Raw genomic sequence first — 25,088 nt, forward strand, 5'->3', positions numbered from 1 at the left:
CAAAGTATGAAAAGGTTCTACTTTCTTTCATCTTAAATACTGCCCAGCATGATGTAGAAAGAACACTGGGCTGAGGACAAGCAGACTTGAGTTTTCATCCAACTCTTGCTGAACTAAGATGAAGCAGTGGCTAGAGCGGCGGGCTTGAAATCAGAAGACTCATCTTGCTGAATTCAAATCCCACCTCAGACAGTTACTAGCTGTGTGACCCTTGGCAAGTCACTTAACCCTCTTTGTCTCAGTCCCTCATAGGTAAAATGAGCTGGAGAAGAAAATGGCAAACCACTCCCATATTGCTGCCAAGAAAACCCCAAAAGGGGCTCATGAAGAGTCAGACACAACCAAAAATGACTCAACAACTACTTTTAATAGCTGTGTGAACTGAATCATGTTCCTCTCAGGGCTGGAGCCATGTTGTTTATACAATAAGTGGGCTGCACTATATGATCTCTGAGAGGCCTTTCTAAACCCAAAATTTTATTAAAAGGAGAACACATTTACCCAGTGGCTAAATGAGGACAGAAATACTACTAATCTATCAACCAGGATTCCTGTGGGGGAAAAGAGGAATGATGAATCATCAGGATATAAAGCAGAATGGAAACTTCTCCTACAAAGACTTAGAATACTATTATTGTTCTATCTTCCCAGGCTATTTTGGAAATGTCTTATGTTGTTGCCACAGCAGGTATCTTATTGTCTGGGCTATGAACCCTCGAGCACTGTGCTAAAGCTTAAGATAATAAATGAGGGCAAAGGTGGAAAGTAAAGCATTCCCAGCTGGTAAAATTGTCTTGTGCAGATCATGACAAAAGAAGGTAAGATGAGTCTACTGGGCCAAAATTAAACGGAACATCCAAAAGCAGGAACTATTCAGATCCTTTGGGTGTGGCATACTTTTAAGATATTTCTGGAGTTCACTTGGGCTGATATTATCTATAAACTATAACCACATTGTTGAACTGGAAACAATGAGCCACTAAAATAAACAACTACTGATAAGAAGGGTAAACTCAGATGTAAGTGATGGAAATTTCTGGCAACTATGTAACTCATCCAATGTATGGGTTTCATTTACAAAAAATTTTTTTTTCTTTAGAGACAATGATCCACAAGAAATCCAACTATAAAAAACAAAAGATTGGCTTCATACAGTGGATATATATGTGTATGTGAAAGGTTCAGGACAAATACTAAAATAATATGATACTTGACATTTGTAAAGTATGCTTTATAGATTTCAAAGTGCTTCTACATATAATATCTCATTTGAGTCCTCCCACAGGCTCAGTTAATTTCCTTGTGTGATGCAACAAAATACTAGATATGTATTGATAACTTTGACAGGCAGTAATAAATGGAAATTTTCCTCAAGTGAACTTTATTGTATTTTTAAACGCTGTAATAAGCAGGCAATATTGTCTGTTACAACTTCAAGTAATACTTTACATACTGTTTAAAGGGTTAGCTTTTTTGGGGGGGGAGGGGGCGAATCATGGATTCCTTTGACATCCTCATGAAGTCTCAGAAAAATCTGTGTATATGCGTGTGTGTGTGTATGTATATATACATACACACACACATAGATACATACATACACATATATAAAACATACACACATAGCTATAGTTCAGTGAAAATGAAGATGAAAATTTTTTTCTCCTTCCAAATTTATGGGGCCTCTGAAACAAGCAATCTGTAGACCTCAAGTTATAAACTTCTGCTCTAAAATGCTATATAAAAAACTTTTAACATGTTACACCTGAAATACAGTCAAGTGTGAAATATTTTGCATCTTATGTTCAAATAAAAAAAAGATAAAAATTGTGCTTTGTTGTAATTCTTACTTCTACATATATATTGCCTCAGGAATATGTCAGTATTTGTCCTCAAAGATATTATTCTTCAAATCCTGTAGGCCAGTGTGGAATATGAAAGATGGAAGTTTTCTCCAAACTGGCATCTTGACTTCTTAATTTTTAATTATTGAGAGTTTTTAAAAATTTTCTACACAATATTCGTATTCCATTCAATGCGTCATCATGGAATGCGGCTGACCCTGGGTTCTCCAAAACTATGCCAGCACAGTCCAAGCTCTGAAAGGTCCTACCAAATGAGAAAAGTTTTTTGAGAGTACTAGTCCAGTATCGGGTCACATACTTCATGTGAGAACCAGCCTAGCTAAATTCAAAGGGGCACATCACCAGGTTAGTTGCAAGACAATCAATTTTTTTCAGCTGCAGCAACTCTCAAAGGCTAGTTAGGGACTGTGATTTGTACTGGTAGAAGTACCCACATGAATGAAGTAATGAATCCTTGAAATACTGAAGTTAAATTACCAAGCAACCAAAACGGAGGTATCTATTTCTTGGTATCCATATTCCAACATCAGAGCCTATCTGGGGATTGTGATTTGTATTGGTAGAAGAAGTACCTACACCAACATAATGATGAATCCTTGAAAATACTGAAGAAGTCAAATTACCAAGCAATCAAAATGGAGGTGTCTCTTGGTGTCCATGTCTTTTGGACCCATTGTGAAATAGAATGCTTTGTAGATTACCTGTTGCTTTTTGAGCAGGATGTTGACACTGGTAAGATCTTTGCCATAGTCATCTGATTGAATCTGGCTCTCTAGGCCATTCAGCCATTTGTCCAAATCAGCACAGCTCTGGGTGAAAAGTTCAGCCTTGTTGGCATCAAAGAGTCGCTGGGCCTTGGTCTGGGTAGTGGATTCGAGGACTTCCCACATTTTATGTAAGCCTGTGAGTTTCTCCTTCACTACAGCTTCTGTCTCTGGTTTCTCTGCAATAAGCTGCATTCCTGCCTAAAAAGCACAAGCCAAAAAGTACACAAATTAATGACGTACTACAAGCGGTTTGCTTTACTATATTAATGTCACTAGGAGAATTCACTTTACGTGATCCTGGCCACACATTTCCAATCTATCTCAAGAATATTCCGTCAACCATTAAGCTTAGGTGGATAAAAAACAGGTGACTAATCACACACCATATGGATTTCATGGAACTGAACAAAGGACATGTTTCTAATACTGACAGTGTTAAGTATAAATTTCATATATTATGTATATACATACATTCAACTGGGACAATAATAAATCCATACCTCAGGTTTAGGCTTTACGATTAAAACACTGGATAAAAATGATCAAGGAAAAAGAAGAGTCTATGTTTAAAAACAAAAAACAAAAGGGGAGGAATGATGGAGAGATGGGGCTTGGCAACACATTCAATTTTAATTTTGTGCATGGGATTTAATATTTCCTCCTCATTCTCAATATAAAGGATGACTATTTCAATGCCTACTACACTGCCTTGCACATAAAAGGCATACAGTAAATCTTTGTTGAAGAAATAAATGATGGGTGTGCGGGGGTAGAAGAAAAATGTACAGTATATTAAAGAACATGTTTTGTTTTGTTTTTAATGTAAAACACACCAAAAAATGGGATTTGTGAAATGGTCAGCACCACCACCATTGATAAAAAAAACTATCAAAAACTCACTATATACCCAGGAACTGAATAAAATTTGATAACATGTCTTGCTTTCAAGGAGCTCATAGTCTAGTAACTCTAGTTCCATACAATTCAATTCAGCTAATGTCTATTAAACACCTACAGCATACATGGTACTGTGCTACTGGCTGAGGATATGAAGACAAAAAAAAAAAAAAAAAAAAGAGCACTAACCTTTGAGATAACATTCATGTCTATGAATGTTGGAGGAAGGAGGAGATAGGAGATAAATCTCCCCAGAAAGGTAAAGTGAAAATATTATAGGGCAGGGAGTAGGGAAGGAATCAGGAAATGCTTCAAATAGTAGGTGGCACTTGAACTGAGCCTTGAAAGAAGTTGGGGATTCTAGAAAGAGAAATGGAGAAGTGAAACGTTTTGAGACATGGGTGAGAGAGGGTCTGTACAGAGGGCTGGAGACTATTAGAGGAAAACCGCATTTGGAAAATAGCTAATTAAGGCCAGTCTGGCCAAAATACGAGTAAGTGAGGGGGAATAATATAAACTGTAGATTGTAGAGGGCTTTAAGTAAGGAGATGAAGAGTTTACCGCAGAGGCAAAAGGAGATCAGTGAAGATTTTTGAGTAAGAGAGATCAGACTTCTTATCTTAGGACTATTAATTTGTCAAGTCGGGGTGGAGGGAGGAAAGGAAAGCTCAGAAGCAGGGAGACAAGTTAGAGAACCATCAGAATCGTCTACGTAAGAGTTGATGAGGGTCTGAACTAGGACAGCTGCCATGTTGAGTAAGAAAAGGAGACAGATACGAGAAATGTTATGGAGGAAGAATAACCAAGACGTGGCAGTTAACTAGATATAGGGAAGTGAAGTCAAGGATAATGTGAAGGGCATGAACCTGGGTGGGTGACTGGAAGGATGGTATGACCCTCAACAGAAATGAGAAGTTCTGAAGGGATACAGGGGGTGGCAAGGAGAGGGGAGATGAATTTTACTTTGGCCACATTCAGTTTGATACACTGATAAGACTGAGATGTCCAGAAGGCAAATAGTGATGTAAGATTGGCTCTCAAGAAAAAGATTAGGGCTGGCTATATAGATTTAGAAAGTGTGTGTATACACATGTAGAGATTTAGAATTCAAGTATAATACACATGTGTACGTAGATATCTATATGTAAATATATATATACACACACCACACATAGATATATATAAGTACATACATACATATATACACACACATTAAGAACAGATGTTCCCTCAGGCTTGGTCTTGGAGAGCAATCTTCTTTTCATTCATTTATTTCTTTTCACTTTCTTGTTATTCTCATCAGTTACCATGGTTCCAGAATGAATGAAACCATGGTAGCTGATTAGAATAACAAGAAAGAATACAGAGTACTCTTTACAGTGTACAGAGTGAAAAGAAGATTGCTGTCCAGAACCAAGCCTCAGGGAACATCCATGCTTAAAGGGATGGGAGAAAAGACACTTGGGAGGAGTGGGCAGACAGGCATAGGACAAAACCCAGGAGAAAGTAGCACATCACACAAAAACTAAGGGAGAAGAGAATATCTGGAAAGATGAAGTGATCCCCAGAGCCTAGCACAGTGCCTGCCTGGCACATAGTAGGCTCTTAATAAATGTTTGCTGATTAAGTAACTGATCAACAGCATAAAAAACTTCAAAGATAGGAAAATAGAATAAAGACAGAAGAAGCCACTGAATTTAGTAGTTAAATGTAGGTGGAATAAAGATAGATGAAATGTGATCAAACACTTCAAACACTCAATAAAAAATAAACAGATTCTGGGAAGGACTTTTTCCCCTTCCTTTCTCCAGTGACTTTTTCAGGGCTGGATAATTAGAGAAAGTAATGTTAAAACTGGCTGGTACAGAAGCAGTAAACAAGGAGAACCTAAGGAGAGTAAGACATCAACTGAAAAGAGAAGATGTGACTTCTGTTTTTTTTAAAAGTTAGTGCTACATTATCGACTACATGAATGGCTGAATGTGACATGTCTCTGCATAGATCTTCATATCATACACATAAACAGGTATGCCTAGGAAACCAGAACAGTGCCCAAGACATAGGACAATCCTCCAAGAGCCAGCAAGATTTACTCTGAGGCCTCAGCAGAAGACAGGACAACATGTTTCTCAAATGCAAAAAGAATTAGAGTATGGTTTCATCTGTCTGTCTGTCTGTCTAACAGCAGCAAAGAGTTGGCTACCAAAATCACTTTGTGGGCAGAAGAAAAAAACAACTAGCCACCACAAAGTCACCTGAAGACAATTCGTTTACATGGTGTTATCTTCACGGAAAACCACTATCCACAGCTAACGGTTATAAAAAAGGTACGGCTGTGCATTTGTCTAGGTATGACTCAAATGCAGGGGCCATAAACACGCTGAGTAAAAAGGAATCCAAATTCACAGAATACATTTCCTCCTCAGAGCCGCAGCTGAGAAGGGCAGGGCAGGGCAGGGCAGGGCAGGGCACAGCAGGGGCAGGGGTGGGACTGGGGGAACTGTTACCAAATACTCTGACTTACCTTTTCAATTTTGTCAAGCCATTCTTTGTTAGATGCAAGCTCTGCCATAAAGGCCTGGTGCTTGAGCCATTTGCTGTGCAGATTTCTGGCTTCATCATACGACATATCCTGGGCTGTGAGCATCTTTTCATTGATCCAAAGGGAAAGCTGGAAAGGGATAAAAGGAATTGGAAACTGAATCAAACTAATAAATCTTCTCAAATAAAGGGAATAAACTACCCATCTCTGTGTGTTATATGCATTACAACAGAATACTTGGTTAATCAGCTTTCTTTTAATTAATTACAGAATTATAAAATCTCCAAACTGGAAGAAACCTCAAGTGCCACCCAATCCAACCCATACATTACAGGTACAAGAATTCCCAGTACAGATTTCCAGCAAGTAATTATCCAGCCTATTACAACTCCAAAGGCGGTCCACTGCACTTTAGCATAGCTCTGTTAGGGAACTTTATACCAAGCCAAAATCTACACCTCTGAAACTTCCATCCACTGCTCTTTATTCTGTTCTCTGAGTCTATGAGAAAAGATTATGTGTGTATATGTATTTATGTATACATAGGCATTATATACGTATATAGAAATGGAAATATAAAATCCCTCTCTCATATGACAGTCTTTCAAACATTTGAAGACAAATACTATGTACCTGGACAGCCAGGTGGTGCAGTGGATACAATGCTGGGCCTAGAGTCAGGAAGACTCATCTTCCTGAGTTCAAATCTGGCTTCAGACACTTCCTAGCCATGTGACCCTGGGCAAGTCACTTCACCCTGTTTGCCTTGGGTTCCTCCTCTGTAAAATGAGCTGGAGAAGGAAACCCCTCTAGTAGGTTTGCCAAGAAAACCCCAACCAGGGTCACAAAGAATTGAACACAATGAAATGAATGAACAACAGTAACAAAAATAGGTACATGCCCTCCTAAGTCTTTACTCTTCCACCTCAAAGATTCCGAGTTTCTTCAACCAATCTTAAGTATGGTACAAAGTGGGGGCCCTTCACCTCCCCAGATGGTTACCTCTCAATTTACCAATGTCCTTCCTAAAATACAGCACACAGAACTGAACACAATATTCCAGATTAGGACTTATTTATAATTTTTGCATTAACTTGTCCATCTTTCATCTGTTTGTCTCTCTGAAGTACCTATACCAGACTTCTTTTGTGTGTGAACTGTGAAAAAAAATGTTGTATAGTGAATATTAGCACAGGGTAGTAGAAACTGCACTGAATTTGGAGTCGGAAGATCTGGGTTTTAATTTGGGCACTTCCAAATTTATACATATATAGGTATTCTATATGTATATATGTGTACATATATATAAATATTAACTCATGTCATAAATTTAGAGGTGGAAGGTGCCTCAGAAATCATGTAGTAGAAGCTGGATAGGTTAGTGTAGAATTATAAATAAATCTGAATCTGGAGTGTTGTGCTCAGTTCTGGGCACCACATTTTAGAAAGAATACTGATAAAATGGAGGGCAATCAACCGGGAGCCGAAGGGCCTCAATTTACAGTTAAGGAAACCAAGGCCCAGAAAACTTAAGTGATTTGGACTAGGTCCTATGGATAGTGAGAGGGGCAGAATATGAAAACCCAGGTCCTTTAACTCCAAATTCAGTCTGTTTCCATCTATACCACCCTGCCTTCCATGTGACCCTGGGCCTCAATTTACTCAAATGCAAAACAAGGTGGTTGGATGATATGACTTTGAACATTATATCCAGAACTAAATTTACAATCCCTGCTTCTTACTTTGGTATTATTACTCTTTCTAATATTTGTTGGCATTTCTTCTTCTTCTTCTGTCTATATTACATCACTCTTGCCCTGCATCCTCTTAATCTGTATTTCTACTTGGTAGCTAAATACCTCAAAGGTTGGAAGAGTACATCCAACATGTCTACTTCTATCTGGAGTCTGGAAAACCATGCAAAAGTCTTCCAGTTTGTGACAGCTGAGAAGTGAGCTCTTTCCCTGGCCCAGGAGATAGATGATACTCAGCCAAGCACTAGGCTCTGAACCAGCCCCCAGTATACCTTTCATTCTGGACACTCAAAATTAATTAGTGCCTGCATTTTACTTTTGTGCCAATTTTCTAATTCCTATCCCATACAAACCCTGCATTCACGTAGGCTTTCCTCTAATGATCCCTTTGCCAAAGCTATTCAAAGCGATGTTGGAAGTTACTGAAACCAAAACATTTAACGCTATAAAGAATGTTAAAGATGTCTTCATTTCCACCCTAATAATCTTGACATGAGTAAAACGGTAACTTTTGTGGCTCAGCTTCTTCCTGATCCTATCCCAAAGACTTTCAGCATACTACATACAAATGACAGGAAATCCGTACGTATTTAGGGCCAATTAGCCCTCTACTGAGGTTCTGAAACCCATTCCCCTAAATTTGCTCACTTGACTAAAAGATTTGATACTTGTATAAACAAAGTCAAGGAAGATGATGGTAGGATTCAGTGTGCCTCTGGCACTCTTCCCTATCTTACTTTTTCTGTTTCTGACAATTCTAGTTCACCAGCCCAGAAAGGAGGAGTTTCATTGGTCTAGTTAAGAGAAATTATTATTTTCTTTAAAAAAGTAAAACTTTTTGTAAACAAAGTACTACAGACAGGAGAAAACTCCAATTTTCAAACATCAACCTTTTTTCCAGTTGTCTGAACTTCAGCAATCAGAAAAACAAACTATGGGCACTTAATTGTGCGAAGGGGAAAGGTTAAAAACAAAAAAGGAAAAACCAAATTACAAAACCTCCCCCTGTATCCTTCTAATCTCAAGGCCTCAAAAAAAAAAATCTCCAGTGAACACAATAAAGAACATTTATTAAAGCTGCCAGGGACATCCACATATTTCCTCTATTCATAGCCACCTACCCAAGGGGAATAAAATGGAGACCAAAAACCCCTTAACAAAAAACAGAGGCTTATAAACAAATCTCCTCTTTGCTGAGCACATCATCCTACAGATAAAAACATTGGGAGGTCCAGTGCCCTGAAATGGATCTGTGGAACTTGCTGGATCATCAGCTCTCCATCAACATTCCTGAAGCAGGAATAATTTGTGGACATTTTGAAAGGTCATTTAAGAATATAATTATTCTCTACAGAAAAGAGCATTGCATAGCTTGAAAAACAGGGAGGGGGGTGGTACAGAGAAGGAGTCTGTTCTGATCATTGTATTACAAGCAAGAGAAAGGCACGGAAATCACCAGCTGATCAAAACCACAGGTGGGTGTGATAAGATCTTTGAGGAGAAAGGGTAGGTAGTGAGAAGGAATAAAACAAAGGCACTTTATTTCCTGGACAACACAAAACCTAATATTAAAAAACAAAAACTACACCCACTAAAAGAACTAGAGTATTAATTCTGTATTGATCCACAAAAGCAAGTGTTCACTTGGTTTCCATTGCTTCTCAGAGAGCCTCCAGCCCCATCCTTGCAGTTTTCAATAAGGGGGTGGTACACATATGAAGGGTTTAGGAAATAAGAATATTCTATTTTATTCCCAAGGTTTCAAAAAAGGAATGGAGCATGACAAAGACTCAGGTCACTTGGTTTCCTAAATCTTATGCACCAGGATTAAACGTGACCTGCGGAAGCTCTAAGAATCCATAAAGGATACAAGTGGTGGAGCTTTCTGACTTGGGGTGCTTTTTCAAACTCTCTTGGCAAGAAAGTTGGCTGAGAGAGAAAAAGACCTACTTTGGTGAATGTTGTCTTGTGGAATTACAGCTGTTGCAACAAGCTGTTGACACAAACTTTACCCTGGGATGTTTGAACCAAATAAGTTTTTGGAGTACCAGAAAAATCTTAGCTGGTGCCATAATTTTGATGACAAGAAGATGGTGTCTTGATGAAGACCCAATTTCTATGGCTCTAACTGCAAATACCAGAAGTCCAACTCATTGTATAAAGAACTATACCAGGGGTGGGGAACCTGTGGCCTTGAGGCCACATGTGGCCCTCTAGGTCCTCAAGTGCAGCCCTCTGACTGAATCCAAACTTCACAGAACAAATCCCCTTAATAAAAGGATTTGTTCTGTAAAACTTGGATGCAGGGGCAGCTAGGTGGTGCAATGGATAGAGCTCCAGCCTTGGAGTCAAGAGGACCTAAGTTCAAATCTGGCCTCAGACACTTGACACTAGCTGTGTGACCCTGGGCAAGTCACTTAACTCTGATTGCCTCACCAAAAAAACTCAAAAAAACTTGGATGCAGTCAAAAGGCCATACCCAAGGACCTAGAAGGCCACAGGAGGCCTCAAGGCCAGAGGTTCCCTACCTCTGATGATGGAAGGAAAGAAAGGGAAAGGTCAAAGGTGGAGTAATGGTCAGCAGTTATGGGTAGGCCAAATAGTTTGTAACCTTCACAGCATAGAAAAGTCCAGTTAAAACTTTGTTCCATGGTTTGAAGTGAAACTACACACAGGAGGCTGAGCGTTCTGGATATTCTTAAGGAAACTGGCAGCTGCCCACATTGCAGAGTGGGCTCCTTGTAACCAAAGGTGGTAATTTAGAATAAATGGAAAAAGTTAAATTCTGCTTCTTAAAATTGGGGCTAACCACTTCCTGTGACTGCACTGAGCTAGTCAATCATTTTGTATATTTATTTTTCCCACACATTTCTACTTTTAAGCATTCAAAAAAGAAAACTTGAGGTTTGCTACAAGGAAAAATATTCACACAATTAGAACTGTCCCAAAGTGGAATGGGGCTACCTTAGGAGGTAGTCAGTTCTCCCTCAGCCATCATCCTCCCTTTGTATGGTCTCTAAGCAAAGACTGGATGACCATTTTTTGGGTTTATGGAAGGGGAGATTACTGTTTAGGCACTGAATGGACGTCCTTTTCTAAATGAGATTTTGTGATAGGACTTTTCTAAGTAGAAAGTAGGGAAATTTGGAAACTAAACACATCTCAAGTAGGTATGTAGTAAACCCTTCTTCCTAACATGTTCCCATTTATAGGATTATGGATTTAGATCTGAGAGCTGGACTATGGAGGGCACCTCATCCATCTCCCTCGTTCTACAGATGAAAAAACTGAGTTTCAGGGAAATTAAGAGACTTGCCCATCCAAATCACTGAATTACTACAAAAGTGGCAAGCCTGAGAGCTGAGTGAAGATCTCCGACCCCAAATCCAGGATCCTTTCCATTTCACAAACAGCTTTTTCAGAAAATTATGGGACTTCAGAACCACATAGCACTTTACTAATACACTATCTCATTTGATCCTTGAAACAACCCTAAGAATAACAACAACAAAACTGAATGAAGCTGAATGCAGTGAAATTATAATGAATAATTTGAACCTAATCAGCGGAGAAAACGCATCTCCTTCCTTGGCTGAGGAGTATAGAACAATACTCCATATACTATGGATTTGGTTGGTTTGGTGGAACTACTTTTATCTCCTTGCATTCTTTTAAATTCTTTGTTGCAAGGAATGGCTCTTGGAGTGGGGGAAAGGTACATGTAGTGCTGAAGGGAGGAGGGATTTATTTTGTAATGAAGGTGATTTAAAAGATAGCAATTAAAAAAAAAGGTAGGTTCCATAGATATTATCTTCATTTTAGAAACGATTAAACGGAGATACAATGAGAATGACTTGTCCACTGTCACACAGCAAGTGAGTCAGATGGGTGATTTAAATCTATGAATCCAGGTCCAGCACTCTATACCTATCATGCAGAACTGATTCTTTCAATATGAATCAACTCAACACTCATGAAGTGAGTACTGTTGGAAAGTTCGGCACTGGGCATCTTCTGCAAGAAGCCTTTTCCAGTCCTCTTTCATCTGTGACTACTGGCAATTTGTCTTGTCTGCATATGGTTGTTTGCAGGTGATCTCCCTAATTAAGCTGTGAGCTACCTGAGATCAAGGACTATCTTTTGCCTTTCTTTATATCTGCAGTGCTTGGCACATAGTAGATGTTAAATAAATGCCAGCTGACTGAAGAACACACTGTAAAAAAGTTTAGAAAAGACACAACTCCTCTCCTTCATGGAGTATAGTCTAAAAGTAACATGGAAAATGCTTTGAAAAACCTTAAGGTTCTATTAATTAATTGTTAATTAAGGTGCTATTATTAATGGTAGTTTTATTTTTTTTTTTATTATTACTGGTAATAGTGGGAATGAGACAAAAACCTAAGCAATTAATATATATATTTGGTTACCATTGTAGGAGATATTGAGATATCTTGGCCATTTGGTATTTTATGAGACAACAGGACAGAATTTTTGAAATAAGATCTGTCCCAGAAAATCCAGGGCATATGGTCACCTCGGGCAGACAAAAAGATTTCATCTTTATGGTGATGCTGCCTCCTTGAGCTTGATTTAGCTTGGGATCCTGATGAGACCTAGCAAGATGGCCTTCAGGGACAGTGGAAAGTTTAAGGCATTCCCAGAGGAATGACAAAATGGTCTATCAGTTATTAATACAGGGAAGTAAAACTACAGCCTGGAAAAGAAACCCTAAGATTCTTTCCCACTCCACTCAAGCACAACACAAATTCTACACAGCTAAATTTAGAGTCTGTTCCTCCCCCTGCATGTCCAAGATTGAGTCACTGTCACAGATAATTAGTACTCTTAAACGAGCATCCCATTCAGCCACCAGAACTCAAGCATCTATTGGTAGTGATGACAATTTTCTCTTCAACATGTCTGGCTACAGTTAAGAGACCCCTGCAGTATTGGTACTGCAGGAAGAAAATCCTTAGCTTTGCAGTCTGGGGCTTTATTGGTCCGAGATTTAGCTGCTGGAGCACTTAGCAAGATGCCCAACAGGGCTGAGGATTAAGAAGCATAAAAGTTCACTTCTGTCATGGATGATAGTCAGAGAAAGCGATCAAATCCATATGTCTTTTAGCATGTGGTCATATAGTTTATATACTAGGTGTCTGTGAAGAGCTGAGGAGGGCCTTCACACTGCCAAGACTCTGCAGGCTCACTCTAATATCGCTGGTCTCCACTCTCATTTTCTGGGGATGCAATTAAGCCAAAGGCCTCAGATCCGTCTTCCTACGCACTAAGAGTGATGTACTTCTAATGAATGAGTCACGTTTGTACAACTGTTCTCTTCCTCCCTAGCTCATTCAGCTAAATTCAGTTTTTAAAATGTGTTTATGCATGTGTCAGTGAAGTATGAAATAGTAGGATAATCATCAGATTAATATCACATACTTAAATTTAGCCTTTGGAAGCCTAGATAATGTTGGGCTTCAAATTATTGCTTTTAACATATTTTTCAATTGCAGCTTGAAAGATGTATCTTGGGATTCCAATAAAATCAGGAATTTGACTCTTTTCTTATTTTTACTCACCTGGAAAACAGCCTTACTTTCTTTCTTTCTAGGCCAGGTGAGCACACACTGATTTAATGTTCCTAACTAGAATAGCTGTTATGTTGCCTTAAAAAGTAGAAGTGTTATCGTATGATAATAATCTTGGGAGATGTCATCAGGTCTCTCAACTTTGCGATGCAGTGGAATATTTTTTCTTCTGAAAGTGAATGAATCTTATGGTACTAGTATAGCAAAGCATACCTCCTGACAATCCTGCAGGAATTTCTGAAGATCCCTGTTGTCCTTCAACCTCATCAGAAGCTCACTGGCTGCCTCACGATTCTTTCTGTGTCTGTGGAAGACAAAGAGAAAAACAACATTGAAAAAATCTGGAATGTACTAACTCATATCGACTTTCTTCCCCAGACTTTCTACTATTATTTTTCTGGTTATCTAGTGATGAGATTAGCTGTGGCAAAGGTTAGTTACAGAAAATAGTCATTTAGAATTTTTAATGCATGGTTTATGCCAAAACAAACATGTTCAGCATTCATAATTAAGTGACCAAAAAATGATGAAGATTGGTAGTATCTATTCAGTGAAAAAGTCCAGATTAAGAGTGATTAAAATACTAGTTCAAGGTCACACAACAAATCCATTCAAAAAGCTGATTCCTAATCTTGAATTCTCTCCACCAAATGAGTCATTCAACAGCACTGAGTGAGCATAAACTATCCAACAGGGCTTTGCTGGGAACAATGCCCTTACGACGCTTATAATGGTGCTAGACAGGACAAACACATATGAAGCATTTCTTCTGAAAAGATAAAAATTTCTTGAAGGAAAAGAATGACTGGATTTTATCTTTGCATCCTTCCCACCTACCTAGAACAGTGCCTAGCATACTGAAGCTTAATAAATACTTGGCTGACTGATTTATAAAGATTCTTAACACATCTTTAAACAGTAACATAAGAAAGTACAAATTAATGCCACTTATGACATTTCTTTTGGGAGGAAGGACAAAAACCAAATTTGGAATGTTAGAACTGATCCATCTTATCTTCGAGATAATTTAGTCCAGTTCCTCGACTTACAGAGGAAATTGATGCTCGGAGGGGATGATGAAACCTAAACCACAATCCCCAAGACTCAGAAACTGGCATGCATAGCTATCAGTTTATACCACACTTTCCTCATCTATAAAATAGGGATAATAATAGTGCTCCAAGGTTGCAGTGAGGATAAAAGGAGATATGCATAAAGTGCTTTGTTAACCTTAAAGTGCTATATACATGCTGGTTATTGTTTCTAAGGTTCATATTAGCTCACTAAATATGCACATCTGAATTCTGTTCATACGCCCATTGTCGACCCTGGAGGTCACTGCATTCACTGGTAAAAAGCATTTAACCTTTCTGTACCTAGAAGTTTTCCACTTGAAATTGGATGCTGTGAAAAAGACTGATTTTCTGGGCTTTCAAAGCAATTAGGAAGGCTAACCCACAGTGTCCTGAAGAAGTAGAAAATAGTTTCAAGAATGCAGTTCCCCAAATATTCTCATGTAGCCTGGGATATAAAGCTGTATGCAGGAGTGGTAAAATTTAGTGGGAATGAACTGGACTACAAAGAGACTTGGGTTTTCAACTTGGTTCTAACTGTGAAATGCTGTATATGCCAGGGCAAGTCACTGAGCTCAGCTTTTCTAGGCATCCAATGATGATAACATCACTAGCATCTTCCCAGCCCTTAGGTAAAGGATTTATAAGAACACATAAGGAATTTGTTTCTCTTCCATCCTCTACAATGCAGAGTTTGGAATAAGTGAAATAAAAACTTGACTGACACCTAGGGAATTTTCTGAGATAAATGAAAGACTAGAGCGGCACTCTGTACCATGTGGACACTGAATCAACACTAAATGAATGGCTACTTTTAAGGAAGGAGAATCACAATTTCTAAGCTGCTCCATAGCTGACAGAACATCTGGTACACCTTCCTCCCTGATCCTTTTCACTTTTAAGGTGAAGCAATTAAGGCCCCAAAAGGGTGAGTTATCCAAAGTGAAGCAACAAGCTAATGGGAGAGTCAGGACTAGATTTCAGGTTTTCTGACTCCCTTTCCAGTGTTCCTTCTACTACATTCATTGCTTCTAGTAGTAATGATGCTATTCCTTCATTCTAGGGTGACTGAAGGAAAAAAAGAGGGTCAACAGTGTCAAAAGTATATCAGAGAAAGAAGGTCAAATGTGTATTATAAGTGAAAAAGAGAGAGGAGCATATGACTCAGCCCCTAGGGGATAATATCTTACTTTTCAAAAACTCAAAGAGTTTCCACATCCTTAGGAGGAGAGATCTCAATGTGTTCACATTCCTTCGGGAAAACTCTGGCTAAAGGAAATGTATCCTTGCCACATCCACCCCAATTTCATTAGGGAGAGGCTAGGAAGGACCAGGCAGGCATAAATGGAAGAGTTGGAGGGGAAATGGAAGGAAAAGGTATAAGCCATCTGGAAATGCAAGTAGACTGATCAGTGGTGAAAGAGAAACCCAAAAGAGGAAGACTGGGAGACTAATCCTTCATACAAATAGAGGAAAAGGTGGAATTTGGATTAGGGAATACTTTGGGAGTTCAATCTAATTCTTATTGCAAGACAAGTTGGGTTTTGGTGAGCTGGAAGGGCCCCAGAGGAAAGAAAGGGAGCTGGCAGCTTAAGGTTTCTTAAGAGTGAACAATTTTCTTCTAATCAGTCCAGCCACGTTTACCAGGAGAGCGAAGGCGTTAATAGGGAACCACTGGAATTTAGGGCAGTGGTGGGAACAGTGGAGGGAGTATATACAGGCAGATCGACATTTTAGGAAAACCACTTTGGCACCTATGTGGGAGATGGATTAAAGAGGGAAGAAATACGAGATAGAGACACCAAGTAGATCTCCAAATAGACCAAGCTGCAACTGAGAGGTACAAACTGAGAGAGAGGGCTTGTAAAAGGGTAGTGGTTATGATCGGAAAGATGTTGTAAAGGTAAAATGACAAGATATGCCAATAGATTGGATACGTGGGGTGAGAGTGAAGAGTTGAGATTGATACTGAAGCCGTGAGCCTGGGTTACTGGGAGGATAGTAGTAGCCTCAATAGTAATAGGGATATTATAAAGAGGAGGGGCTCAGGAGTGGGGGAAGGAAGATAATGAGTTCAATTTTGGACATATTGAGTTCCAGATGCCTAAGGGACATTCAGTTTGAGGTGTCCACAGTCAGTGATATGAGGATGGAAGTCAGGAGACAGACTACAGCTGAATACACAGATAAGAGAATGATCTGTACAGAGGCAAAAATTGAATCCATGGGAGATGATGAGGTCACCAAATAACATAGTATATAGGGAAGAGGGAAGAAGCCCAGAGCCTTGGGAGATACCCACAGTGAGTGGGAATTACACAGCTTAGGAATCAGTTAGGAAGGCAGGAAGACAGAGGAGGAGGTCAGACAGATACGAGAACCAGGAGAGGGGAGAGTCATTAATATAGACATGAGAGAATATGCTAGGAGGTGATCCAGCTGTATCAAAGCTACAGCAAGGTCAAGAAGGATGAAGATTGAGAAAAGGACATTAGAGTTGGTCATTTTAAAGACAACAGTTTCAGCTGAATGATGAATCCAGAAGCCAGGCTGCAGAAGGTTTGGACTAGAGTGAGGGAAATGGAAGTACCCAGTGTAAATGGTTATCTCAAGGCGTATCAAAGAGAAAAGCAGGACAGATAAAGGAAGATAAGACTGGGACGATGAAGGACAAAGTAAAAAACTCCCATAGTTAAAACTGTGTCTTCATCATGCTTCAATATTTTAAAAATCTGTAATCTCATTGACATAGCTTTATTTCTCCTTAAATGCAGATTGAAACTCTTCTATAACCTAGTAGCTTTTAAAGAGTTGCAAGGTCTGAAAAATTTATCCACCTGTGGCCAAACTGATAAGCCTCCAAATTTATCTTGACATGTAAATCCATCACTAGACCCATATGTGAAGCCTTTCCAGCTTGGCAGAGTCAAGAGAACCCAGGGTCACCTTCATGATACGATGGTAAACTGGAATAAGACGTCAGATCAAGGTTCTCAGCCTTTTACGTGTCATGGAACCCCTTTGGAAGGCAGGGTAAGCCTTTCATCCCCTTCTCACAGTAAGACTTTTAAATGCAAAAAAAGGAAATCAATTATATTGAAATACAATTATAAATTTTTTTTAACATGTTCAAGAACCAGGTTAAGAGCCCTAGCTTTAGAGTCTTCAATGAAGCAAAAAACCTGAATGTATTTCCTTTGATTTTTGAGGGAGCTGGATTTAATCGTCAGGAGCAGCCATTCACCAAAACCTGCCTATTCTCTGAGGGCCATCAGCAAATATTCGAGATGATATAGGGAATTTGTGACGGGTCAAAAATAAGACTTAAGACCTTTGCCAGTAGTCCACAGCTATTACAACCTCCCCTTCCTTCCCAGTGCATCTTATAAACCTCTTTTTAATGCATGCAGACAATTCTGAGAAGACTCCAAGCTTATGAAAGGCAATACATTTCTGCTTCAAGCACTATCTGGAGAAATTCACCTAGGTAAACATTTGGAAGTGTTTCTTGTTCAACTACCACTTCTTTAAAAAATTCAACCACAGGCTTAATCACTGCCAGCTCTAGTGTATTTGTCTTTTTTTTTTCTTTTTAGTGTAATTGTCAAAATGGGGGGAAGATTGAGATGGGATAATTACCAAATGTCCAGTGAAAAGATGAAATTAAACTAGGAGAAGGGAGAAATGAAGAAGAAATGAAGGGCTTCTCTGAGCAGCGAGAGGACCAGAGGTATCACTGAATCAGGAAACACTTGGCATAAGTGATTGTGGTTTAAAGTATGAAAGTGTTTCCCGACAGTGTGAACAGGAAGCAAACTCCTTGAAGGTCAAAGCAAAGCTATGGACTCCAAGGCAGGGAATCTGTTGAGAACATTGAGAACTTATTAGAGCCTTGCTATGGTTGTCAGGATGCTTTTTAGCAAGGTCTGATTTGTTGAGTTTATTGTTATGTCTTTCCGCCCACCTCCCCCAAGTAGTGCACGGTAGAACTTTTTTTTAACATCAATATGGGAAAAAAAAAATGACAATTTGGGCTCCAAGCCAGGTGGTGTTTATAGGAGAACAGACGATCCCAGGTGCCCTGGCACAAACAGGCTTAGTGATTTTAAAGTCGGAGATTTTCTGGGGAAACAAGGAAACCAGATGCTATATGGACATTAAATACTGAGGGTCTTTTCTCCTAAGACAGGAAGGCTTTGCTCTCAAAAAATGATATTTTGGGTCAAAAACCCTGGTTTCTTGTTCTCCCAGACATTGGACCGTGGCCTGAAATTTTTCTTTAGTCTTTAATCATACCCCCCAGGAAGAATACAACTAAAAGCTCTATTTTTCCATGTAGTCGCAGGCACCTATAAATACCACTAACACTGCTCAAAGTTGTTAAGAGTCCAGGCTTTCTTCCTGTACTTTTTCATCTCAATAAATTTAATAATTCTGCTTCCTACCTAACTAGCTCAACCACAGTATTCAAGTGATTTTATACCAAAGGATTAGACCAAGGGATTTACGTATTTATTTTGCTTATACCCATAAAAATGCCTGTAACTCACTGCCTTTTGTATTCTAAATGAAACAAGAGCCACATAGGGTCAACTCCTCATCTGAGGATATGAAAGTAAAATCGGAATCTAATTGGCATCGAGAAAAATATAATTGATAACCCAAATGATCACTCCATTCCTGGAAGAGAGACAAAAACAAATCTTTTCTTATGCTCCCAAATATTTTCTTTTTAGTTTGTCCCTTTTATCAAAAAAAAAAAAAATCTTCTGGAAGCTGTTCTAGGCTTTGATGAGATCTGGTTCTTGCTCAAGAGGGGGTCCAATCCCTGCTGAAAGCTTCTGTCATGTTCAAGAGGATCCTTGTCGCCAGGTACCACCTGCTCCCTCTGCACCTGCTGTACACTTAAGGCCAGCATGGAACAAACAGATACAATGGAAAGGCATCCAGGAAGCTGGAAATCTGTTAGACACTACATCTGTAAGTGTCAAGGCCAATTTGTTATAGTCCTATGCTGTAACCATATACTGTGGAAGGAAGGTAATACGGTATATTCTTTTTAGGGAGTGATTACATTTTAACAGAGGAAAAAAAAGGTGAAGCATCCTTTGTGACACATGCTAAGCATACTCTGCCTTCTCTTCTACAAGACCACTGGTGTTTTCAAAGAATGTGGATCAGGGATTCTTAACCTGGGTTCCAAAGACCCCCTTAAAGGCACTGGTGTTTGTATTTCAGAGGGTCTGTGAATTTAAAAATAAACGATTGCAGAGAGTCTGTGAGTTAAAAAAATAAAGGAATAAAAAAAATACAAAACTGTATTTCAATATAGTTGGTCTTCTTGGTGATCAATCAGTAACCATTTACTAAATGTTAATCTTGTGCATTATATTTTTATTTTATGCCTTCTGAAACATAATTTTGAGAAGGAATTCTTAGGATTCACCAGTATGCCAAAGATTTCCATCACACAAAAAAGGGTAGGAACCCCTGATGTAGATGGATGAGATCACAATTAAAACACTTCCCACTCCTTGTTTTAAAGGAATGAAAGAAATTCCTCCTCTGTTCCCCCCGCCACAAGCCTGACTTATAATTGGGGATTTGAATTTAAGCTCTGACTGAAAAAGGGGAACGACTATGTTCCCAGGACTCACAATTCCAAATTCACCTGAGCTCCTCAGCACCAAGGAAACAGGAGAGGAACATAAAAGTAGCTTCTCTTCCCACCCTGCCATGAAGCAGCAGCTGCATCACAGTTAGCATTTATATTGCCACTACTATATGCCAGGCACTGTGCTGAGTACTTTACAAACATAACTTCATTTGGTCCTCACAACAACCCTTCAAGGTAGGTGCTATTATTATCCCCATCTTATAGTTAAGGAAACTGAGGCAACTAGAGGTTAAGTTGATTTGCCCAGGGTTATATGGCTAATTAAGTATCTAAGGTCACATTTGAACTCAGGTCTTCCTGACTCCAGGCCCTGTAGTCTATCCACTATGCCACCAGTCACCTCAGCATATAGCAGGAGCCCTAGGATATCCAACAGGAATCTTCCTGAAGACTGAGCCAATTCACTCATTCTCTCACCTCCACAATGAGGGGTTTTTGTTTTTGTTTTTAAACTAGCTTAAACTAGATCCAGAAATCATCAGGTGGAAAGCAGGCCAGGGAATATAGTGAATTATCAGGACAGTGGAAACAAAGAAGTGAAATGGAATATCCTAGAGGAGAGGGGGTAGGCTCAGTGAAGCCCGTCCCTGGGGGCCAGAGCAATTATCTGTCCCTGACCTTCCCAGACTTTGGTAATGAGGGCAAGGTGAGAGCCTGGTGCAAGGATCAAATGAGGTAAATTGTCCTTTGGCACAGGAAAAAATTATTTTAGGAGCACAAAAAACACACAACTCTGGAGAAGGAAGAAAGCCTTTTCTCTCTTCATGAAAGAGATACTGTTCCAATGTCATCTAAGCTGACTTTGCAAGAGATGCTGGATAAAGGTTCTTTGTACCTTGGGAAATGCTGGCTTTGCCAAGGGGACAGGACGAGCAGACTAACCTTCCCCTGTGCTTCACAGGGGGCATCCCATGGCGGGGGGGGGGGAAGAAGGGAAAGTGAACGTGGGCCTCGCAGGGGAAACTTCATAGCAGGGGGGCCTCAGTCAAACCTGGTTCTCAGGCTCCCTTCTCGTATGAATAACTTGAATGCTAATTGTCCCAGGGTCATGGACTCTTACCTGATCACAACTCAGCATACTTGCTCTTACAACATTTGATTAAAGATCAGCTAAGTTTTGTTTCTGAAGCTCTTGATTCTCTATTATTCTTTATAATGGCCTTGTTCTGAAAATCCTAGGTTGCTAAATTATCATTGTTACTGATTTACCATGGAACTTCAGATGAGATATTTCTAAGTGCCTGTAATTAATAATGAGCTGACAAATCCACATCTACACCTTTTTAGCAGAGTAAGTGGGGCGGTCAAGACCTGAAAGTGAGATTTGTGTAAAATGCCAAGCATGCTGTACCTATCATCGATCGAGTCCACCTTCTCCTGGATCTTGTCTGAATTGATGTTCCCATCACTGACCAGTCTCCGGCCTGTCTCTACAACTGCATTGATCTTTTCCTCATTGGCATCCATTGTGGTCATGAAATCTTCTTGCTTTTTAATTGCTGCTTCTGCACCCTCCAAGGTGGTAGGCATTTCAGTGTGGGCCAAAACATACTCCTTTAAAAAAAAAATAACCAAGATAATAATAGTAACAAGAAACTGTATTCAATGTATTCCATATACAAAAATAATTTCTACCCTTTGTCAGACATGGGATCAGCCCTCTCAGTACTTGTCAAAACTGTGTACAAAATTCTGTGCAACTACTGATTCCTGACACTTGAAAGGTAATTTAATTAGTAAATGAAACTAAAACTAAATTTTCATCAGCAATTAAGTGTCATTATTAGATTGTAAGCTCCTTCAGAGAAGGACTGTCTTTTGCCTCTTTTTGTACCTCCAGGCCTTAGCACAGTGCCTGGTGCATATAGGTATCTAATAAATGTTTATTGAATGATTTGTATGTGTAATGGATGTGCTGATTGAAAAAGATAATGGAAGCTTTGAATAATGGCACCTATAGATGTATCTTCAGCCCTTTGTGTCAGATACTAGGAGTTATACCCTCCTTCCAAACAATCACAGATTCTGAGTTGGAAGGGACCACAGAAACAGTTTAGACCAACATTTCAGCCAAGCGGTCACTCATCCAACTCTTGTTAAGAACTTCAATGAGGGAGATATCCTTTCACTGTGGCACATTAGAAAAGAGGCTCCAGAATAAGAAAACTGGGTTCAAATCTTGCCTCTCATGTGTGTCCCTGAGCAAGTCACAAGTGTGTCATAATGGAATGAATGGGTTAGACTTCTGGCTGTAAGACCTTGGTTAAGTCTCTTAAATTCTCTGGACCTTAGTTATCTCAACAGTAAAATGTGGGTGTTGGACTAGAAATCAGAGGTGGAGAACTTGCGACCTTGAGGCCACAGGTTCAGCTGTGAAGTTCGGATTCAGTCAAAGGCTGCACTTGAGGACCTAGAAGGCCAAATGTGGCCTCGAGGCTGCAGGTGCCCTACCCCTGGACTAGATGCTCTCTGAGGTTTTTCCCAGCTCTATTTAGGTCTATGATTCAATGATCTCCTGAGGCAGTCCGTTCCACCAATGCTAATCGTTAAGGAATTTTCCCACAGAAAAAAAGCACCTTCCTTTGCCTGACTTCCTGCCATATTATCTCCTAAGGGAAAAGAGTTACGTCTCCTAACATTTTTAACTACGCTTAGCGACATCTTCCCCCAAAAGATCCCATCTACTAAGGATGCTGCATGATTTCCGAATTGCTCTGGAAACTCCCTCCCCCCACTACCGAGGGAGGGAGGAGCCAGCCAATCCGTAAAAACTTCACTATATCGGGTTCTCCATGGAAAAGATCCTTTATTCTGGTGTATGGGCCAGAGAGTATACTTGGATTCTTCCACTCTGTAAAAGCAGGACAAAATTCCAGACACTGGACGGGACTCTAGATTTCAAGCTGGAAGGGACCTTGGAGAGCACACAGTAACAATAATTATAGCAGCTAACATCTATACTGTGCTTTCAGGTTTGCAGAACGCTTTACTCATACCTCATTCGATCCTCACAAAAATCTTCTGAGGTAGATGATATTATTATCTCCACTTTATAGATGAGGAAATTGAGAGGTTAAAGTGTCTTGCCTAGGATCAAACAGCGAGCGCTTAAGAGGCATCCAAGAGCAAGGAGGAGTACAACACAATCCCTCTTTCTATTTTATCACCCTTCTGGATGTCCCGGTCCCTTGGTAACAGGTATAGAGACAAATATTAGAGGAGCATGTTCTGATATATGTAAAAGTTACCTCTACCTTAATGTACTGAAAGGGACTTTGGGCCAAAGTACCAATCAAAAGTTTGAGAGGCCAACTGAGGTTTACATGTCATAGAAAAGAAAGGTTTGCCACCAGATTTACCTGGTTATTAAGAAACGCTTCTGCTTGCTTTGTATCCCTAAGGAACAGCTGGTATGCATGGGACTGAGAGAGAAGGTTTTGCCTGTTCTCCCACATCTTGTGGAGCTCGTTCCATCCAGTGTCCAAAGCCTGCAGACGCTGCCGAAGAAACATGTACTGAGCATCCGTCTGTCCCTGGGTCACCATCTCGCCCATGTCCCTCATCTTCTGGTAGTCTTCCTCATAGTTGTCAATTTCATTCTTGATGTTCTCGTGCTGTGTCAGGAGCTTCTCGGCTTCTGCAAGCGTGTTTGGCATATCTTCTGAGGCAATTGCTGTCTGGGTCCTAGATAGCCATGACTGGAAGTCATCCAAGTCCCGAAGAAACTGCTGCAGCTTGCTGGCTTCTCCCAAGGAGGCCTCTCGGTTCTTCAGGGTGGTCTTCATCTCCTCCCATACATCACTGATCTCAGCCAGTCTTGACAAAATGGCTTGGGCCTGATCTGGATGCTCAGACTCTAGTTTCTCTGCCTCCTTCTGCAGGTCACTCAGCTTTGCCTCGATGGCAACTAAGTCTCGTTCCATGCCAGTCAGCTTTCTCTGTAAGGCCATGACTCCTGCCAGGTCATTGCCCAGGTCCTGGGTGGATTCAATAACTTTGGTCTTTTCCCTTATCCAGGATTTGGTTTCATTGCACTCAAGATGGTAGTTCTGGATACTCAGGGCCGATAGGAGGGCATCTTTCTTCCTGTCTACTAGTTCTCTGAACTGGCTCCACCTACAAATGAAAAAGAAGAGAGTTAAAAATAATAGCAAATGCTGGTATTTAAATATTAAAACCGAAGGCTAAAGTTAAAGCTGGAATCCCACCCCTTCACAATGGAGAAACACCTGCTGAACTAGACTATCGGCCCTCCTGTCTTCCCTCCCCCCCAAGAAAAATAAAACAATGAGGTCATTTAGCATGTGAACGGTTGATACTATGGAAACAGAACGGAGATGGATGTTATATATACTGGCTTAACTACCAAAGGAAAAGCACCTGTGAACACCTGTCCTTGAATAAAGTCCATGACATTCCTTGTTCATGACGCATTAAATTCTTGTGTGAAGGACAGCTAATGAACCCAAAGGTTTACACTGGCCCTAAGAACTGGGTCTTTTCTGAATTTTTACTCAAATGTGATTACTGAGTAGGAAAGTAAGGCATGGATAAAAGTCTGGCTTTACGAGAAGACTTATGGAACCAAAGTTGAAAAAACATCAATATTTTGTCTGAGATAATAACTGAGAATGGGAACTAAAATTCTAACCATCCTCCTCCCACACCTTTATTCCCATGATGGAGTACTGGTAAGAGACTAAGAGAGGGTGAGAGAAAGAGACAGAGAGAAAGAATGAAAAAAAATGGAAGGGAAACCTGCAATGGGGAGTGGGTTGCCATAACCCTCACATTCCTACCCCAAATGATTCTTTGCAGCAAATCAGAAAAAGTTAATACAGCTATATATGCAAACAATAATGTCATTAGTAATAACATATAATGCCTGATAGGAAGATGAAATGTTTGAACCCATCTTTCCTCATTGC

At 39.9% G+C, this 25,088-nt stretch overlaps 1 protein-coding gene across 5 annotated transcripts in view; it reads right to left on the reverse strand.

The window, feature by feature from the left end:
- The window catches only part of SPTBN1 (spectrin beta, non-erythrocytic 1), a 270,149-nt gene that overhangs the window by 29,513 nt on the left and 215,548 nt on the right, over nt 1-25,088 (reverse strand). For all 5 annotated transcript variants that reach the window (XM_027865230.1, XM_027865232.1, XM_027865233.1 and 2 more), the window contains 5 exons: nt 23,520-24,276; nt 21,512-21,714; nt 13,624-13,714; nt 6,051-6,197; nt 2,564-2,827 (listed from right to left, as the gene is read on the reverse strand). In XM_027865230.1, coding sequence (XP_027721031.1) covers nt 2,564-2,827; nt 6,051-6,197; nt 13,624-13,714; nt 21,512-21,714; nt 23,520-24,276 — 1,462 coding nt within the window. The remainder of the gene's footprint in view (nt 1-2,563; nt 2,828-6,050; nt 6,198-13,623; nt 13,715-21,511; nt 21,715-23,519; nt 24,277-25,088) is intronic.

Source organism: Vombatus ursinus, unplaced genomic scaffold (assembly GCF_900497805.2).
Source record: "Vombatus ursinus unplaced genomic scaffold, bare-nosed wombat genome assembly UNPS02014778.1, whole genome shotgun sequence".
NCBI classification, from domain to species: Eukaryota; Metazoa; Chordata; class Mammalia; order Diprotodontia; family Vombatidae; genus Vombatus; species Vombatus ursinus.